The sequence below is a fragment of the Amyelois transitella genome, chromosome 25, assembly GCF_032362555.1.
Source record: "Amyelois transitella isolate CPQ chromosome 25, ilAmyTran1.1, whole genome shotgun sequence".
Classification (NCBI taxonomy): Eukaryota; Metazoa; Arthropoda; class Insecta; order Lepidoptera; family Pyralidae; genus Amyelois; species Amyelois transitella.
The window spans coordinates 6,292,630-6,310,301 of NC_083528.1; the positions used below are offsets into that span (position 1 = coordinate 6,292,630).

Genomic DNA, 17,672 nt, shown 5'->3' on the forward strand with positions numbered 1-17,672 from the left:
TTTTTTTCAATGTGTTTGAATAACATTTTCAATAATCTATGACGCAGATCTTAATTTAATTAATTTGCAAAATCAATGTAATTTATACGAAAAATACTTACTACAATAACGGTCTTCATAATAACTCTACGACTCATTCACAATAACGAATTTTAATAAAATAGACAGACATCTAACACGTTGTGCATTGACAGCTTAAGAAAAAAATAAGTCTCGAGAAATCTAATATTAATATATTAAGTTTATAAAATTAAAAGGCTATTTTGTAACTATAATTGAGGTAAAAGAAACATACATGAACATACTTATGTCTAGGAATGACATTAAAATGTATTAAGTACATTAAATTTCATTTAATATTACATTATATACAACTTACCAATTTGGTGATCAACACTTTGGCTCTCTCGTTCATTTAATTTAACAATAATGAGTATAAAATGAAGAAGAACATTTAAAAATTAAATGTAATTTTTTTTACATTAAGAGAAAGCAAAGTTACTGACCAAATAAAGGGGATAAGATGAAAAATATATAGTTCTTTGAAAGCAACTTATCTGCACTTGGAGATTTTCTTTTTATTTTTTAACTATAATTCTCACCGGGATTTGCTTATAAGTGTCCTTTATCACTTAATTTTGTTCGTTGTGTCTCGCCGACAGCTATTGCTCGCACGGCGTCCGTTGATATCTGAAAAAAGATTAAAAGTAGGTAATACATACATATGGTCACGTCTATATCCCTTGCGGGATAGCCAGAGCCAACAGTCTTAAAAAGACTGAATGGCTTCGTTCAGCTATTTGGCTTAATGATAGAATTGAGATTCAAATAGTGACAGGTTGCGCTAGCAAAAATCCCAAAAAAGAATCCCAAGTTTGTAAGCCTATCCCTTAGTCGCCTTTTACGACATCCATGGGAAAGAGATGGAGTGGTCCTATTCTTTTTTGTATTAGTAAAATAAATTACCATGACTGATATGTATTTGGTGTTTGTAGTAAATCGTAACTAATACATACAGTCACGTCTATATTACTTGCGGGGTAGTGAAAAACCTGACTCGCCCAATCAAGGATCTATGGTCAAAGGCTTACAAAGGACTCCTCTCCAGAGTGGTGAGGATGCAACCGGGACTAAAGCCACGAGGAAGAAGGTGTACCTACGTAGTAACATAAAATAATGACCTCTCTTTTTGTCAAGGGACTCAAAAGGGTCGACACAGCTACATTCCCCTAATAGGACCAGAAATCACAGCGAGAGGAACTTTAAAAGCAATAGAATCACTTAAATTTAATGCCCTGTAAGTCACGTGGAGTCCTGAGGGACTTCCCCGCCCTTTGTTTAGAGTCCTCGGGGAGTCAGGGATCGAGTGTGCGAAAGAATTGCCCACTGCGGAGTTGCTTTTCGTTCAAATTAATTTGGACGTCTCTAGTGAATTTTTGTTGTTAGAAATGATAAGTTAATTTGGATTTTAATCAGTTTGCGAATTGTGTTTTTTTTTTTATCGGAGACTTGAATTCGAGGGCACGAATTAAAAAAAAATATGTTGATTTACAATCTAGTAGAGATGGTATTGTTTTATGAATGTAAAAAAAAAACTAATGTCATGTAATGTATGTATTTTTCAGTATGCATGTGCTCGTTATTGCACCACTAACTTTTAGTTTTTCTGTTTGGTCAGCTGGTTGACTGATAGAGAATGCCAAACGGCATTAAGTCCGCCTTTTGTACATTTTGTTTTTTGTAATAAAGTTTTAAATAAATAAATGTCATGTCTTGACTTCTTACGGAGAAGAGACAAAACCAATACTCTAGGACTCTAAGGCCGACTATAAAGTTGAATGGCTCAATGTTGAAAATCTTAAAACAGACACAAAGATCACAAATGTGTCGTGTAGTTCCTGGCACTATTATAGCATAGAACGAACCGCTCCACATCATGGATGTCGTAAAAGATTCTTTTTGTAGCGATGGGCTGGTAACCTGTCACTATTTGAATCTTAATTCCGCAATTAAGCCATACAGCTGCACGTGGGCTTCAGTAATTTCAAAACTGTTGGCTCTGTCTACCCCGCAAGGGATATAGACGTGACTATGTGTATGTATGTGTAAAGATCCCAATTTTATAAGTCTTTTTCATGATTGACTTTTATAATGAGCACAGGAAGATACGATGAACATTTTTGTTACCAGAATTGAAATCAAGAATAATGATAAGTCTTAAGATAAATCTCTAAAACTCGACTTTAAAGAAACCAAAAATATGAGCTATAGATTTCAAAATCCTTTGCTTGAGGGATGATTTTCTGTTTATCCCGAGGCTTTGAAGTGTCACCTTTGAGACTAGGCAGTTTGATGGGAAGTAAGTACATTTGATGATCTCGTAAAGTAAGTATTTTGTCAGTCAAATATATTGCTTGTTGATGTAGAAGATTTATGATACATTGTGATAGATTTCAATTTTATTTTTAAAGAGATTTTTGAAGTATTTTATGAATTAAATTTTACCTCTATTATATAGTGATTCGTTGAGTAGGTAGGTATCTGGTAACATAAGTCTCGAACTAACTTGGAGACTAACTCAATCTGTGTAATTTGTCCCGAATTTATTTATTTATTGAACCGTTTATTTTCGGGGTTAATTGTATTAAGTATGCTTAAATATTTGACATTTTAATTATTCGCCAATCGATTATCGCTCGAGATTCGAAAGCTCTTTAAGAAGAAAAAGCTTTTAAACGGTAAAGACACACAAATCCTACTAATATTATTAATGCGAAAGTTTGTGAGTATGTCCGTATGGATGTTTGTTACTCTTTCACGCAAACTACTGAACCGATTACGATGAAATTTGGTATGTAGGTAGCTGAAGCTGCAGCTGCTAGCTGAAGACCCAGAATAACATAAAGGCCACTTTTTATCTCGTAGTTCCCGCGGGAATGATTCCACGCGGGCGAAGTCGCGGGCGGCCTCTAGTATTATATATATAACCGGAAAAAATACTCCAAAAAGTGTGATATACATAAAATCAACAGCCTATTTGTAGATGGACAGACAAATAATTGTGTAAGTGTTGATTTTCGTAATTAAACTCGTTTAAAGACCCATAAACAAATGTAAGGGCAGGTGCTAACACACCTCCCTGAGGTGGACCGTGATAAAACGCGCAGATTTATTCCACACGCAACGCCATTCGTCTCTCAGTGGTCGTTAAATGGTCCGATCGTTTAAAATGGAAAATCCAACTGACTCTTGTGGTTGTACGGTGAGCGATTCTGTCTTGGCTATGGTCTGTGTGTAATTTTAAGGCTGAATTAAATGTATATACGTACATACATACATAAAATAAAGCATGTTACCTGAAGGAGACATACATCTTTTCACATCACGATCCCTGAATACTTCTTTCGTTTCATCCACATTCATAACTCCCTTCGTGCAAAAATTAAAGTTTTAAATTGAATGCATGTATTTGCTCATCAATTTTTATTTGTTCAAAGTAATTAATTACTTATTTTCGAGAAAATATATAATTTTTATTATAGACTTATTGTATCTATAATTTGTTTGAAGTGAACATACATGAAAAAAAAATAGTTTTTTCACGTGATAAATTTAATGTTAAATACAATACATACATACATAAAATCACGCCTCTTTCCCGGAGGGGTAGGCAGCGACTACCTCTTTCCACTTGACACGATCTCTGCATACTACCTTCGCTTCATCCACATCCATAACTCTCTTCATGAAAGCTCGGCGGTTTCAGGACCTTTTGACCTGACCCTTTACCAGGACGTCCTTAATTTGATCAAGATACGTTCGTCTAGGTCTTCCCACTCCGACCTTTCGTTAAAATTTGAACTTATATCAAAATAAAGGTTTTTTTTTTATATATCTACTTGATCGAAGTAAAACGCGAAGCTCAAGACCGAGCGGGATGGCGACGCACTGTGGATGCCCTCTGCCCCAGCTAGGGGACATAGGACCTTAAGTCAAGTAAGTCTCACTTGATCGAAGTATAAAGAAACTAAATAAATACTCATTTGATACAAATACTTACCACTTGGTCAGCAGCCCCGTAGCGGCGGAGTGCGTGTACGGCCCTCCGTACGGCGAGTACTGGGAGTAGGGAGCTGCGTACGCGTATTCACTGGCTAGTGTTGTCGTGCCTGAAATTTATGAAAAAGTAAATTGAACAACTGAAAGTGAGCTTAATAGATATGCACCAAAGTATAACAGTGAAGAGAGCTGTAGGAAATACGGAATTGTTAGAGAAAGTAATATTATCATTTGCAATAATAAGGGGGACTATATTTCTTCTGATATTACATCTTATTATATTGTATTATTTATTGTGCTGTGTGGCTACCGGCACCAATAGAAAAAATAATAGGACCACTACATCCTTTTTCCATGGATGTCGTAAAACGACTAAAGGGATAGGCTTATAAACTTGGGATTTTTCTTTTAGGCGATGGGCTTTTAACCTGTCACTATTAAAATCTCAATCCTATCATTACGACCAACGTGGCCATCATTATTTCAAGACCGTTGGCTCTGTCTACCCCGCAAGGGATATAGACGTGATTACTCTGTTTACCCCGCATGGGATATAGACGTGATTATTTGAATGAATGAATGAATTATATCTGGTATAATAAATTAAAGAATATCATAAGATTTCTTTACCAAATTTTATCAAAATAAGTCAAGTTGTTTCGAAAATATTTTTACGAATAAAATAATTTTTTTCTGTTAATAATAAAACTATAAATTCAAAGTTATTTTTTAAATATATTTGCACGATTAAATGCCAATGTTTTAATATAACAACACCGAAACGCCTCTCAAGATTAAGTAGATGAGACACACCTAACACCGCCCCACGCAACATAACGAGCTTTATACGCGTAACCACTCCTGAATACCTCCCACTCCCTGAGTGACAGTTTAATATTTATAACCGAAATAAGCCTACAAACCCGTTTGAAGTACTCCGATCCACTTCTGTCGCATCACAGACTCGTGTCTCGCTTCGTTACCCGTCCCAGACAAAGCCCGTATGATTTTCCACCCCTCCCCCACCCCTCTAAAATTATTTGCATAGAGCCCCGAATGAGCTATTAAAGATGTCTGCCACCCCTCGCCCCCCGCCCGGGATAAGCAGATTGCGGTAGATTAAAGACCAAAATCATAAAGAGAAGCGTCCCCAAGCTACGCCCTTGCGGTACCCCATTTTAGCATCTCCCTTTGATATGCATAAGTGCGAAAACTCTGTGGTTCTCTATGAATTTTATGATGTTATAACAACGAGTAGAAAGACGGTCCAAGGAGAAAATTAGATTTCCCCCGAAGTGCCTCGAAGTGGCGTGCTCGACTTTGTCGAAAGCTTTCGTAGAGTCATTGGCGTTTTTTTATCGTGATTCTTGACTGTTTTTCTGTTTGGCCACTTTTGTTATTTTTTTTTGTTTTCATTGTTTTATCTCGCCGTGATGTCTTTATTGTTCGCGAATCGTGAATGGGGGATTCAATTGCTGGCTTTTACTTTAATTCAGACATAAGGGAAAATGAACATTTTCTCATTTTAAATTGTAAAGTTTAGTAATATATTGTATTGAAAATAAATAAAAATTACCATTTTCTTTCAGCTGTATGGTTAAATGATGGAATTGAGATAAATAGTGACAGGTTGCTAGTGCATCGCCTACAAGAGGCATCCCAAGTTTATAAGACCGTCCCTTAGTCACTTTTTAGGACAACCATGGGAAAGATATAATAGTGGTCCTTTTATAAAGTATACACGGCACAAATTATTTATCTATCACATAGCTACATATAGACCCAATGGTCGACTGGTAGATAATGCTTCTAGCATTAAGTCAGCCAATTGTGCTATACATTTGTATTTCGTGCAATGAAGTTTAAATAAATAACTTACCATCATAATGCGCATACGGCGGATACGGCGGCGCTGGTGGTTGAAGTACCACCAGGGCTGCCGCGTCAGGACTGGCGGCGGCCGAAGGTGGTTCTCCACCAGCACCACCGTTAGAACCAGTTGAATCATTGGTGGCTGTGGACAAGAACATTATTAATAGATTTTTTAATTTATGTGATGCGTCGTCGTGTGCCATCGTACGCAATTGTTTAACTGTCAATTGGAAGATTGTAAAAAAAAAAAACTTTTTTTTATATATACAGCGCTGTGTGGTTCCCGGCACCAATCCAATAAAGAATAGGACCACTCCATCCATCTCTTCCCCTGAATGTCGTAAAAGGCGTTCTATTTTTAGGCGATGTGCTAGAAACCTGGCACTATTTGAATCTCAATACTATCATTATCATTAAGCCAATCACCTGAACGTGGCCTTTCAGTCTTTTCAAAACTGATGGCTCTGTCTGCCCCGCAAGACGTGACTATAAGTATGTATGTATTTTATAATGCGGTCCTGTTGTTCTGTCTGGACATTTTGACTGGATTTTGGTATTTTAACTGATTAAGGCGATTTCTCAATTGAGATTTTGGTTCATTGACGCTTTCTTCTTTTTTTATTTAATATACTTAGAACCATTAAATCATATGAGCTTATAGACCAGAATAAAAATCAATTCTATACACAACGTCACACGAATCGCATCGTTTGAAAAAAAAAACACTTTATAAATTGTGATCAATAAACCAGCCATTAATATGAAATGACTGTCAATTAACACTTGAGCGATGTAAAACATGATACCTTCCCAAGCCAGGCCCACCGCAAACAGTTGTGGTCAACTTATAATGGGTATGCGTTTTGTTCCTGCTATTATCACATGGGAATCTGGGATTTTCAATATAAAATAAATAAATATATACGGGACAAATTACACTGATTGAGTTACCCTCGAAGTAAGTTCGAGACTTGTGTTACGAGATACGAACTCAACGATACTATATTTTATAATAAATACTTATATAGATAAACATCCAAGACCCAGGCCAATCAGAAAAAGTTCTTTTCTCATCATGCCCTGGCCGGGATTCGAACCCGGGACCTCCGATGTCACAAACAAGCGTACTACCGCTGCGCCACAGAGGCCGTCAACGGTAATATCGATTGCGTTTAGTTATATTAGGTTTAAAGATTCAAAAGTGTATTATGATTATAATTTTATTTAAATTAGTCTATGAATGCAGTCATCGTCAGAAATTGAAGCGATCCTTTCGAAAAATGGAAAATTATCGACAAATACACTTTACAAACGGCCGACTGATAATCTTAGGTAAAGGTATTAATTAAATTACAATCAATTTATTTACACGGTCGTTGAAAAAAATAAAAAAAAATAAATAGAAAGTTATTCATCCTAGAGGGCTTAAATGATGCCCTTAAATAACTATTCCACGCGGATGAAGTCGCGGGCGTAGCTAGTCGCAAATAAACATGTTTCTTTCTTTCGTTCAGCACCAATATGATTATTGTGACGTCAATTAGTGATACCTTGTATCCAATTTTGAATATAAATCTATTCTATTCTATTCTACCGTATGTCAACAATGGACCACCTGATCTGTACCGGTCAGCGACCCATCCCGACCACATCCTCTTGTGAATGGAGACCCGGGCGCCCTCTCAGTAATCCGAGTCTGTAATACTATATCTCGCTAGCAAACGTTTTGCGGTCTCGCCTTTTCGGTATATTTCTTCTCTCATTAGGTAGGTATATTTTTTACATACATAGGTATGTTATAGTTACGTTTGTATCCTTTGCGCGGTAGACAGAGCCGACAGTCTTGGAAAGACTGATAGGCCACGTTCAGCTGTTTGGCTTGATGATAGAATTGAGATTCAAATAGTGACAGGTTGCTAGCCTGAAAAATAATCCCAAGTTTGTAAGTCTATCCCTTAGTCGCCTTTTACGACATCCATGGGAAAGAGATGGAGTGATCGTATTCTTTTTTGTATTGGTGCCGGGAACCACACGGCACTTAATGATAGAATTGAGAAACAAATATACTTTGGTCGTTTATAGGTAAGTATTATTAGTTGACATAACCGCAAGCAAATAACTCAGTAACTCTTGAGAACAGTTAACTAATCATACTGCGCCTGCGACACCGCAGTTTTTCAGTGCATAACAAATATTGTCGACTTATTTGATGATGGAAATGCAAATTATGGTTTTGATATCCGCTGTGGAGTCACGAGCGAGCCTAGCAAAGGTCGCTATGATTATAGGTACCAATCACACTGATAGGGTGCCGTGTGGTTCCCGGCATAATACATAAATGATATTTGACGAACGTGGGATGACCTAGACGAACGTATCTTGATCAAATTAAGGACGTCCTGGTAAAGGGTCAGGTCAAGAGTACCTGAAACGGCCGAGCTTGCATGAAGAGAGTTATGAATGTGGATGAAGCAAAGGAGGTATGCAGAGATCTTGGCAAGTGGAAAGAGGTAGTCTCTGCCTACCCCTCCGGGAAAGAGGCGTGATTTTATGTATGTATGTATGTATGATATTTACGACCATAAGTATTATGTGGTTCCCGGCATCAATAAAAAAAGAATAGGACCACTCTTTCTCTTTCCTATGGATGTCGTAAAAGGCGATTAGGCTTATAAACTTTGGATTCTTCTTTTGGGCGATGGGCTAGCAACCTGTCACTATTTAAATCAATTCTAATTGAGAGTCAAATAGTAATTCAAATATTTAAATAGATTCAAATATTTGTCTTGACAAAAAGATGAACGTCGCCTATCTGTCTTTTCAAGACTGTTGGCTCTGTCTACCACGCAAGGGATATAGACGTGACTATATGTATGTATATGTACACTGATAGTGTCTAAGTTAATTTTTTAATTAACCGACAATTGTACCTCCTGGTTTTAGTCCCGGTTGCATCCTCACCACTCTGGAGAGGAGCCCGGGGTATGCCTTTGACCATGGATCATGGAGTAAGTGAGTCAGGTTTTTACACAAAGCGACACCCATCTAACCTTCGCAACTTTTGCAATGAAACCAAACCTTTTCATCCAGGTAATATAATAATATAATATAATTCCCGCTGTATTTGCGCAAAACCTGTATTCTTTTGTAGGTAGCGCTACGTTCGCTTCGCGCGGACGTAGCTGCTAGTACAAGCTAGTTAGATAATCCTACTAATATTATAAATGCGAAAGTTTGTGAGTATGTCAATATGGACGTTTGTTACTCTTTCACGCAAAAACTACTCAACCGAATATGATGAAATTTGGTATGTGGCAGCCGAGGACCTAGAATAACATATAGGCTATTTTTCCCGGAGTTCCCGCGGGATTGATAGTGTTTCCATGCGGACAAAGTCGCGGGCGGCCTTTAATAAAGATACATATAAAAATAACATACCAGAATGAGGCGTGTAGTGCGGATGGGCGGCGTGTTCGTACGGAGCGTCAAACAAGTTTTCATAGTAGCCGGTCGCGCCGCCCGCCGCCCCGCCCAACTCGGAGAGCAGTTTGTATTCGTCCTTGAGACTCCATTTCGACGATGACCAAAGCTGTAATGACGTCATTTGTTGGTACATTCGTTCGTTCACTTTGTTATGATCAATTAAGCTATACTAATATTATAAAGCTGAAGAGTTTGTTTGTTTGAACGCGCTTATCTCAGAAACTACTGGTTCGAATTGAAAAATTATTTTTGCGTTGAACAGACCATTTTTCGAGAAAGGCTTTAGGCTATATAACATCACGCTGCAACTATAAGGAGCAAAGAAATAATGGAATATGTGAAAAAAACGGGGAAAATTATTCATCCTTGAGGGCTTTAATGATGCCCAAAATCCACGCGGAAGAAGTCGCGGGCACAGCTACCTAGTTCGAAATATATAAAACCAAACAAATGATAAATACTGGTGAATGTGACATGACAACACTATTATAAGTAAATATTTTAATTTAACTTACATTACACAGTTTGGAAAATCTTATTTTGAAAAAAAGAAATCGATTTATAATGCTTATGCGCACCGGTATGGTATAATTATAGGTTGGATTAGACTTTATTGATACTAATTTTTTAATACTAATAATGTACATACATGTATGATAAAGATCTTTATCATCTCTGTAAGCTATGTAAATACATACATACATATAATCACGTCTATATCCCTTGCGAAGTAGACAGAGCCAACAGTCTTGAAAAGACTGATAGGCCACGTTCAGCTATTTGGCTTGGCTATGTGTATTTGTCAAAAACATAACTTACCTACAAATTACACGACAACATACGATACATTTCCGTCCCCGGATGAGATAACTTAGACTAGTTTATTGTTACAATGTAATCTATGCTCCCGTTGTCTACGGCACAAAATGGCGGAACCGCCGCCATTATTCAGGGGACAAGATGGCGCAGGTTAACCCGCCAATTCGCGCCGAATCACACGTGTTTTCAATTAATCGTTAACGAGTAGGTAGTTAGCGTCGGTTCACGATTTATTATAGCTTTATTTTGTATATTTTCCTCGTTGTTATATAGTGTGTTAAATTGGTTGCGTATGAAACTAAACAATATGTTTACTATCTTTTGAATTTTTTTTAAATCTCTCATAAGTGATGACGCTTCAAAAGGAATATATATACATATACTAATTACCAATATTTATAATAATTATGAAAAAAAAGAATACCTATGATAGAAGTGAACTCATTTTTGTTTGTAGTAAATAAACTCAAAATAAATACTAGACTGATATTGATATTATTTGGCACAGGCAGGCAACATCTTCAGGAGGAACAAAGGCTTTACGAGGAATAATTTTCCCCGTTTTTTTTCACATTCTCCATTATTTCTTCGCTTCTTATAGTTGCAGCGTGATGTTATATAGCCTTAGCCTTCCTCGATAAATGGTCTATTCAACGCAAAAATAATTTACCGACCCAGTAGTTTCTGAGATAAGCGCGTTCAAACAAACAAACTCTTCAGCTTTATAATATTAGTATAGATAAGTAAGTAAGTACCCAAGATTCTTAATACCTGTACTTTCAGCTTTTTTTTATATGTTAGTCATTGAATCTCTCTCATCTTTGCTTGTTCCCAATGCACCCTCCACAGAAGTTTTTCTGGGCAAGGGGTCAGACATTGAATGTGGTTATTTTTGTAAAATACGATATTTGGTAAGTGTACAAGTGACTCACGTTAGAGTATATCTGGTCTCCATTATAGTGACTCCTTTGTCTCTTCACGTCATCTTCTGAATGACTATTGAAATCCCGATTTTCGTCTGTGAACAAAATAAATGCAATTAATATAATATAGTGCCGTGTGGTTCCCGGCACCATTACAAAAAACAATAGGACCACTCCATCTCTTCCCCACGGATGTCGTAAAAAGCGACTAAGGGATAGGCTTATAAACTTGGGATTCCTCTTTTAGGCGATGGACTAGCAACCTGTCACTATTTGAATCTCAATTCTAACACAAAGCCAAACAGCTGAGCGTGGCCTATCAGTCTTTTCAAGACTGGTGGCTCTGTCTACCCCGCTGGGGATATGGACGTGATCATATGTATGTATGTATGTAATATAATAATACTGATCATAGCATTAACAAAACATTTGAGCGTCGATGGTCGAATCGGTAAGGTTAAAATGCGTGTGGCGCAAAAAGGCACAGATTCGAATCCCACCGAGGCCATGATGGAATTCGGATTTAAATAGTGACAGGTTGCTTACAAGAGGAATCCCAAGTTCGTAAGCCAATCCCTTAGTCGTCTTTTACAAAATTCGTGGGATAGACGTGGAGTGGTTTTATTCTACACATACATACATACAATCACGTCTATATCCCTTGCGGGGTAAACAGAGCCAACAGTCTTGAAAATACTGATAGGCCACGTTCAGCTGTTTGGCCAAGTTTATAAGCCTATCCCCAAGTCACCTTTTACGACATGAAAAAGAGAGGGAGGAAAAGGTTTAGAAATAGAGTAAAGAGAGATCAGAAATTAACATGCCAGTAGGTTTTGGCAGTCATAATAATAAAACAGAGTGAGTGCAGTAAATTTAATAGCTCAGTAAATCTTAGCGGTTCCGCACACTGCGCCCTCTGAAAGGATGGTAGGGATGGGGTGTAAGTCGATAAGGTTATCGATAAAAAGTTATTTTTAATGTTTTGTGATTTTTAAAAGCATTCCATTTTTGTTTAAAAATGTAGAGTTCCTATTTTATTTGCAAATTTACTATTGAAATTTGTTATAGACTATGTATATTATACAGTCTCTATTGATATACTGTTAAATTTAAGGGCTTTCTTAAAATTGGGACCTTATCCATCTTTTCTCAATGAGTGCTTAACAAATAAACCTTATGGTGCATAATCTGAGAGAGTTTTCAATCTAAAAAGGAAAGAAGAGAACATCTAGTTGTTGTTAAGAAATTTTAAAAGGTAATTAATTCACATATACAACTTTTCTTATAAAAACAATTAGTCATTGCTTGATATTTGTGTGAATTAACTAATTAACTTTGACTTTAGACAATATTATGCCAATTTTTTCGCCACTGGAACTGAAATAAGTAATAGGTATTGCATTCCACAAGTTAACATGGTGCCAAAAAAAATTTAATACCGCCGTCTCAAAACTGTTTATCGACATCGATACTCGATAAAATCCAACCTTACTAGTATCTCCCCGGCATGATACTCTATGGGGACTCCACAAGTATTGCCGTTCTAACATTACTTACAAGTTTTCTACGCTATATGTAGAATAGAGTTTGAGTTACCCCCACAGGGTCTAGAGAAGATTTACAGGTACAAAGTTTAGGAGTTACTGAGCTATTATTACGAGTAATAGGTATCGATTTTGGAAGTGATTTAAGTCTATGAAAAAGTTAGTTATTTAAGCGTAACAACTAACGTGGCCTGTCAATCTTGCAAGACTGCTGGTTCCGTCTACCCCGCATTCATATAAATATAATAATTGTATGAGTATAAACGATTTTTTTAATATAAAATAGCAATAGCCGGTCAGGTTTCAAAACGAACATTTCATGATTAGCGTAAATCTATGTATGCATATGTATTTAGTATCTAGTAGTATACTGTGGGATTCATAAATAACTTTAGGGCCAAAGCCTTTCAGTCTCTTCGAGACTGTTGGCTCTGTCTACCCAGCAAGAAGCATAAAGACGTGTCTATATATATTATATGTATATTAGGGCATACAAACTACGCGATTTTTCGGTTTAAATTCTTTTTTTTGACAAATTACACGGATTCCTCGCCTCGAAGTAAGTTCGAGACTTGTGTTACGAGATACTAACTCAACGATACTATATTTTATAACAAATACTTAAATATAGATAAACATCCAAAACCCAGGCCAATCAGAAAAAGTTCTTCTCTCATCATGCCCTGATTCGAACCCGGGACCTCTGGTGTCACAGACAAGCGTACTACCGCTGCGCCACAGAGGCCGTCAAATATGTATGTTAGGGCCTACAAACTACGCGATTTTTTTTCGGTATAATTGTACGGTAATTGACGGAACAATATATAAATAAACAAATAAATATACCTTGGTCCTCATGCCGTTTCCTCTTCAAACCCGTGGTGCCATTATGCAGACCGTCCACCTGTTCGATTCCCAGGATGCCGTTGATGCTGTAGCTGCCTGTGTTGGTTACATGCTGTTCTGTAGTGGGGGATAACACAGCTGTTGTGCCCGGAGCGTTGCCTGCATGGGTTATGACCTGGGTGGGAGGGAATGTAAATAATTTTGATTAGGTATTTTATTCAACAAAGTTTGCAGACAGGATGTTGCGTGTGGTTGCCGGCACCAAAAAAAAAAAGAATAGGAAATATGGCACTAATAAAAACAAATTTACAAAATCCATGGGAACGAGATGGAATGGCCATCTCGCTCCCATGGATGTCGTAAAAGGCGACTAAGGACAATTCCCTTATAAACTTGGGATTTTTTTAAGCGATGGGCTAGTAACCTGTAACTATTTGAATCTCAATTCTTTCATTAAGCCAAACAGCTGAACGTGGCCTCAGTCTTTTGAAGACTGTTGGCTCTGTCTACCCCGGAATGGATATAGACCTGATTTTATGTATGTATGTATATGCCATAAAAAAACGGAAACAAAAGTTTGTGAAACCGAAAAATAATTATTAAGAGATGTTTGAAATGTTCTATAATAATGAAAAACAAATTGAATTTACTCGTATAAAAGAAATATCAAGAAAGAAGATTTGATGAACTCACAGAGACGACGCTGCCCTGCGCCGAGCTGATCTCCTGTTCCTGTTGCTGCTGCTGTTGCTGGTTATGCGCATGCTTCGCTTTCTCAGCTGCTTTGTTGCGTACAATCCTGTGGGAATAGAGATTGTCATGAGCTCCATCATTCCCAGTTAAAGAATTGTTTTCTACATTAACAATACAATACGATACGAATTATCTTTATTGCCTATAAAAAATACATATTCAGTAGGAATATACATCCTACTAATATTATAAAATGTCAGTATGGATGTTTGTTACGCTTTCTCGAAAAAACTATGGTACTGATTACGATGAAATTTGGTATGTAGGTAGCAGAAGACCCAGAATAACATATAGGTTACTTTTTATCCCGAAGTTCCCGAGGGATTGATAGGGTTTCCATGCGGACGAAGTCACGGGCGGCCTCTAGTTATGAAGATGTTACGCATGATGTTATGACATTTATTTTTCATTTCTTTTTTTGTCACTACTTGGATCTCAATTTCATTACAAAGCCATAAAACTGAACGTGGCTTTTCACTCTTCTTTTCTGACTGTTGGCTCTGCCTACCCCGCATGGGATATAGACGTGACTAATACGTATGTAAAAATTTTATATGTGATATCAGACTCAAAGTAATTTGCCACTAAATTCTTTACACACGCGTCGATTTTTTACTCTTAAAATGTAGACAATGCGCATCGGAAGCGTAGCAAATCGCTGCGGCCGCTCGTTATATTGCAAAAGGATGTTAGGCCACGTGGCTCATGATTTATCGACAACGGAAAGTCGCGGCACTCCGCGACTTTTTGTAGCTGAGTGTGCGGTTAACTTTTTTGGGGTTAGTAATGGAATAGTCTTGTCATTGGTTATTATAATTGTTGCGTTATATGGTAATTATATTGCGCAAATTGCCAATTTAAAGTTCGAGAGATCAATATCGAGTGTATAGCTATTTATTGTTTTCTTTGCTTTTTTGGGTCTCTTGTTTAGAATTTTATCTTCTTAAGTAAGGAAATACTAAGTTTTAACATAACTGTTGTTTGATTTTTTAAAGATTTAAAGCAGTTGAAAAAGTTTAGGAAACCCTTTTTAAATCATTATGTCTTATAAAAGGCTAAACACATACTTAATAGGTAGGTACACTATTGTAAATATCTCGATTTTAGAAAATAATAAATATTTCATCGCCATTACATAAAAATGTACTTATTTTGATAAATACTTATAAGTATTATTAATATATCATGTCAGTTTGCCGACGAGATATGCATCTAAACCATGAAGAAGATAATAAATTATTACCATCTCCAAATATCTTTTTCATAATAAACATTATTAACAATACACAGACTGAAGCCATCCATCACGCGACCCCTAACTGAACTGATGACTCTATTACGAACTAACCTTTTTGATAACTTTGCGAAACAATTTTTGCATATGTCAACCCTGAGCAAGCTGGCAATATTTCACCGCTAGAGCGCGCCACTATCCATCATGGCGGCAAATGAACTGTCAACCGAGTTGGCGGGAACGATGCAAAACAAAATGATTATTCAAAATAAAATAACAAAGAGATGATCGCGCCGGTAGGCGAAGGTGTCTTACAGTTCCCAATGCAAAAACAGTACAGGAATGGAAACATCCAGTTCTGATTTCAAAACAAAAAAAACATATTCTTTATTTTTTTGACAAATTAATGTCAAAAAATTTAAGTATGTGGTATTTAATATCAACTTGTCGCGAAAATACATTTTTTGTATTTAAGTTTGTAACATGTTAATTTTCGCACCGTCTGGTTTTAATGAAATTTAAAGTGACAGGATCTGTCAATAGATTTTTTAACTGATGGGGCAACAAAATCGGTTCAGTTATTTGATATATTTGTAGAAAAATACACAATATTACTTTTAATACAATAATTAAAATACACAGGTACCTACACAATATATGTAAAATACTTACTGAATTATTATTTGCATATCTAACTACTTAAAATCTTTGTTTAATTTTGTATAGTTTACATAATAAAATTATTCTGCAAAATTTAACGTTTCCTACTGAATACGTTGTTACAAAAAATGTTGTGAGCAATAAAAGTAAATAATATTTACTATTCATTGCGAAATTCACTTCCGGGCCGACGTCCGCGGCAAAACCCTGGGTTATGATTATAACCGCATCCGGAAGGGTTCAGTACAGTCATGTTTCATCCGCAAATTTTATTATTCTTTACCAGCCAAGTGTAGGTACTTGGCTGGTAAAGAATAATAAAATTATTTTTACTTACACGGCAATATTTTTGATTTATATCCGAAGGGAAAAAATGCAAGTATTTCTATATGAAAAACATCGACTTAAATAAAATAAAAAAAATTGTTTGATGAAAATTGTTGTAACAGATTGTTATATTTTGCCATAAACGTTTGGATAAATTACCAAACTAAATAATTACATATTTTTTTATTATTATACTTTGTACTATGTACGTACCTTTAATACTTAATAAATTGTTTTGACAACAATATTTTACATGAAATTATATGAGAAGTAACTTTAATTTATCTATACTAATATTTTAAATGCAATAGTCTAATGTCATGGATTCAACGTAAAATAACTTAAATTTGTTTAAATATAAAAAAAATGCTGTTACTTATATTATTTCCATCTGACGTCACTAAGCCAATTTCCATTTAAAATACACCAAAACAACTGCCTATCAGTCCGAAAGAAATTGCTCTTATTCGCGCGTTGACACATTTTCCCCTGGAAAAAATACCCGTCATTATGCAAGAGGACAAATTATTTCGCGCCAAAAAAAAAATCAAATGTCAAAGTGGGGTTGCCAGAGTTATAGCTTCAATTACCCGGTGGGCCCTCGATTAAAAGTGTCTTGGCTTTTTTACAAGCTAGCATTTTTTTTTATTCATGAACTCTTTTGCCCCATTTTATGATTGTGTTTTTCAATTTTTACTTATTGGGGCAAGTTTTGATTGATATTGAGGAATAAAATAGTTTGATAGTAGAATATCAATAGTTGTTGCCAGCAGCTTCGTCAATGGAAACCTTTTACTTTTTTACATATTTTTCAAAAGTGAATATTATATATGATGCTGTCTTTTGACTATAATCTTCTAGATTTCTTTGCTTCCAACTTTTTTTATTATTATTTTACTACAGTCTGCCTTCGAATACAGTTCCACTCTAAACACTAAGTCTTGTAAACCTGATTTAACACAGACCATTTATATATTGAATCTTTGAAAATTTAATTGTTGCGTTCAGTACCAAGTATCAAATTGACGTGATAACTACAACACCGTAGACAATCATCAATTTAAATGGAACGGTCATCAATATCGCCAAGAATCCATAAAGTAAGACATTCATAGCCACTCTTAAGTACTCCACGCAATTCTCACTTCCACT

General features: G+C 36.2%; 1 protein-coding gene across 1 annotated transcript in view; it reads right to left on the bottom strand.

Moving 5' to 3' along the window:
- Positions 1 to 633: 633 nt before the first annotated feature.
- Positions 634 to 17,672, bottom strand: part of LOC106136518 (paired box protein Pax-5) — a 62,543-nt gene continuing 45,504 nt past the window's right edge. The window contains exons 5-11 of the mRNA XM_013337089.2: positions 14,240 to 14,345; positions 13,547 to 13,721; positions 11,166 to 11,251; positions 9,370 to 9,520; positions 5,939 to 6,073; positions 4,061 to 4,169; positions 634 to 690 (exon numbers count right to left, since the gene is read on the bottom strand). Coding sequence (XP_013192543.2) covers position 690; positions 4,061 to 4,169; positions 5,939 to 6,073; positions 9,370 to 9,520; positions 11,166 to 11,251; positions 13,547 to 13,721; positions 14,240 to 14,345 — 763 coding nt within the window. The 3' untranslated portion in view covers positions 634 to 689. The remainder of the gene's footprint in view (positions 691 to 4,060; positions 4,170 to 5,938; positions 6,074 to 9,369; positions 9,521 to 11,165; positions 11,252 to 13,546; positions 13,722 to 14,239; positions 14,346 to 17,672) is intronic.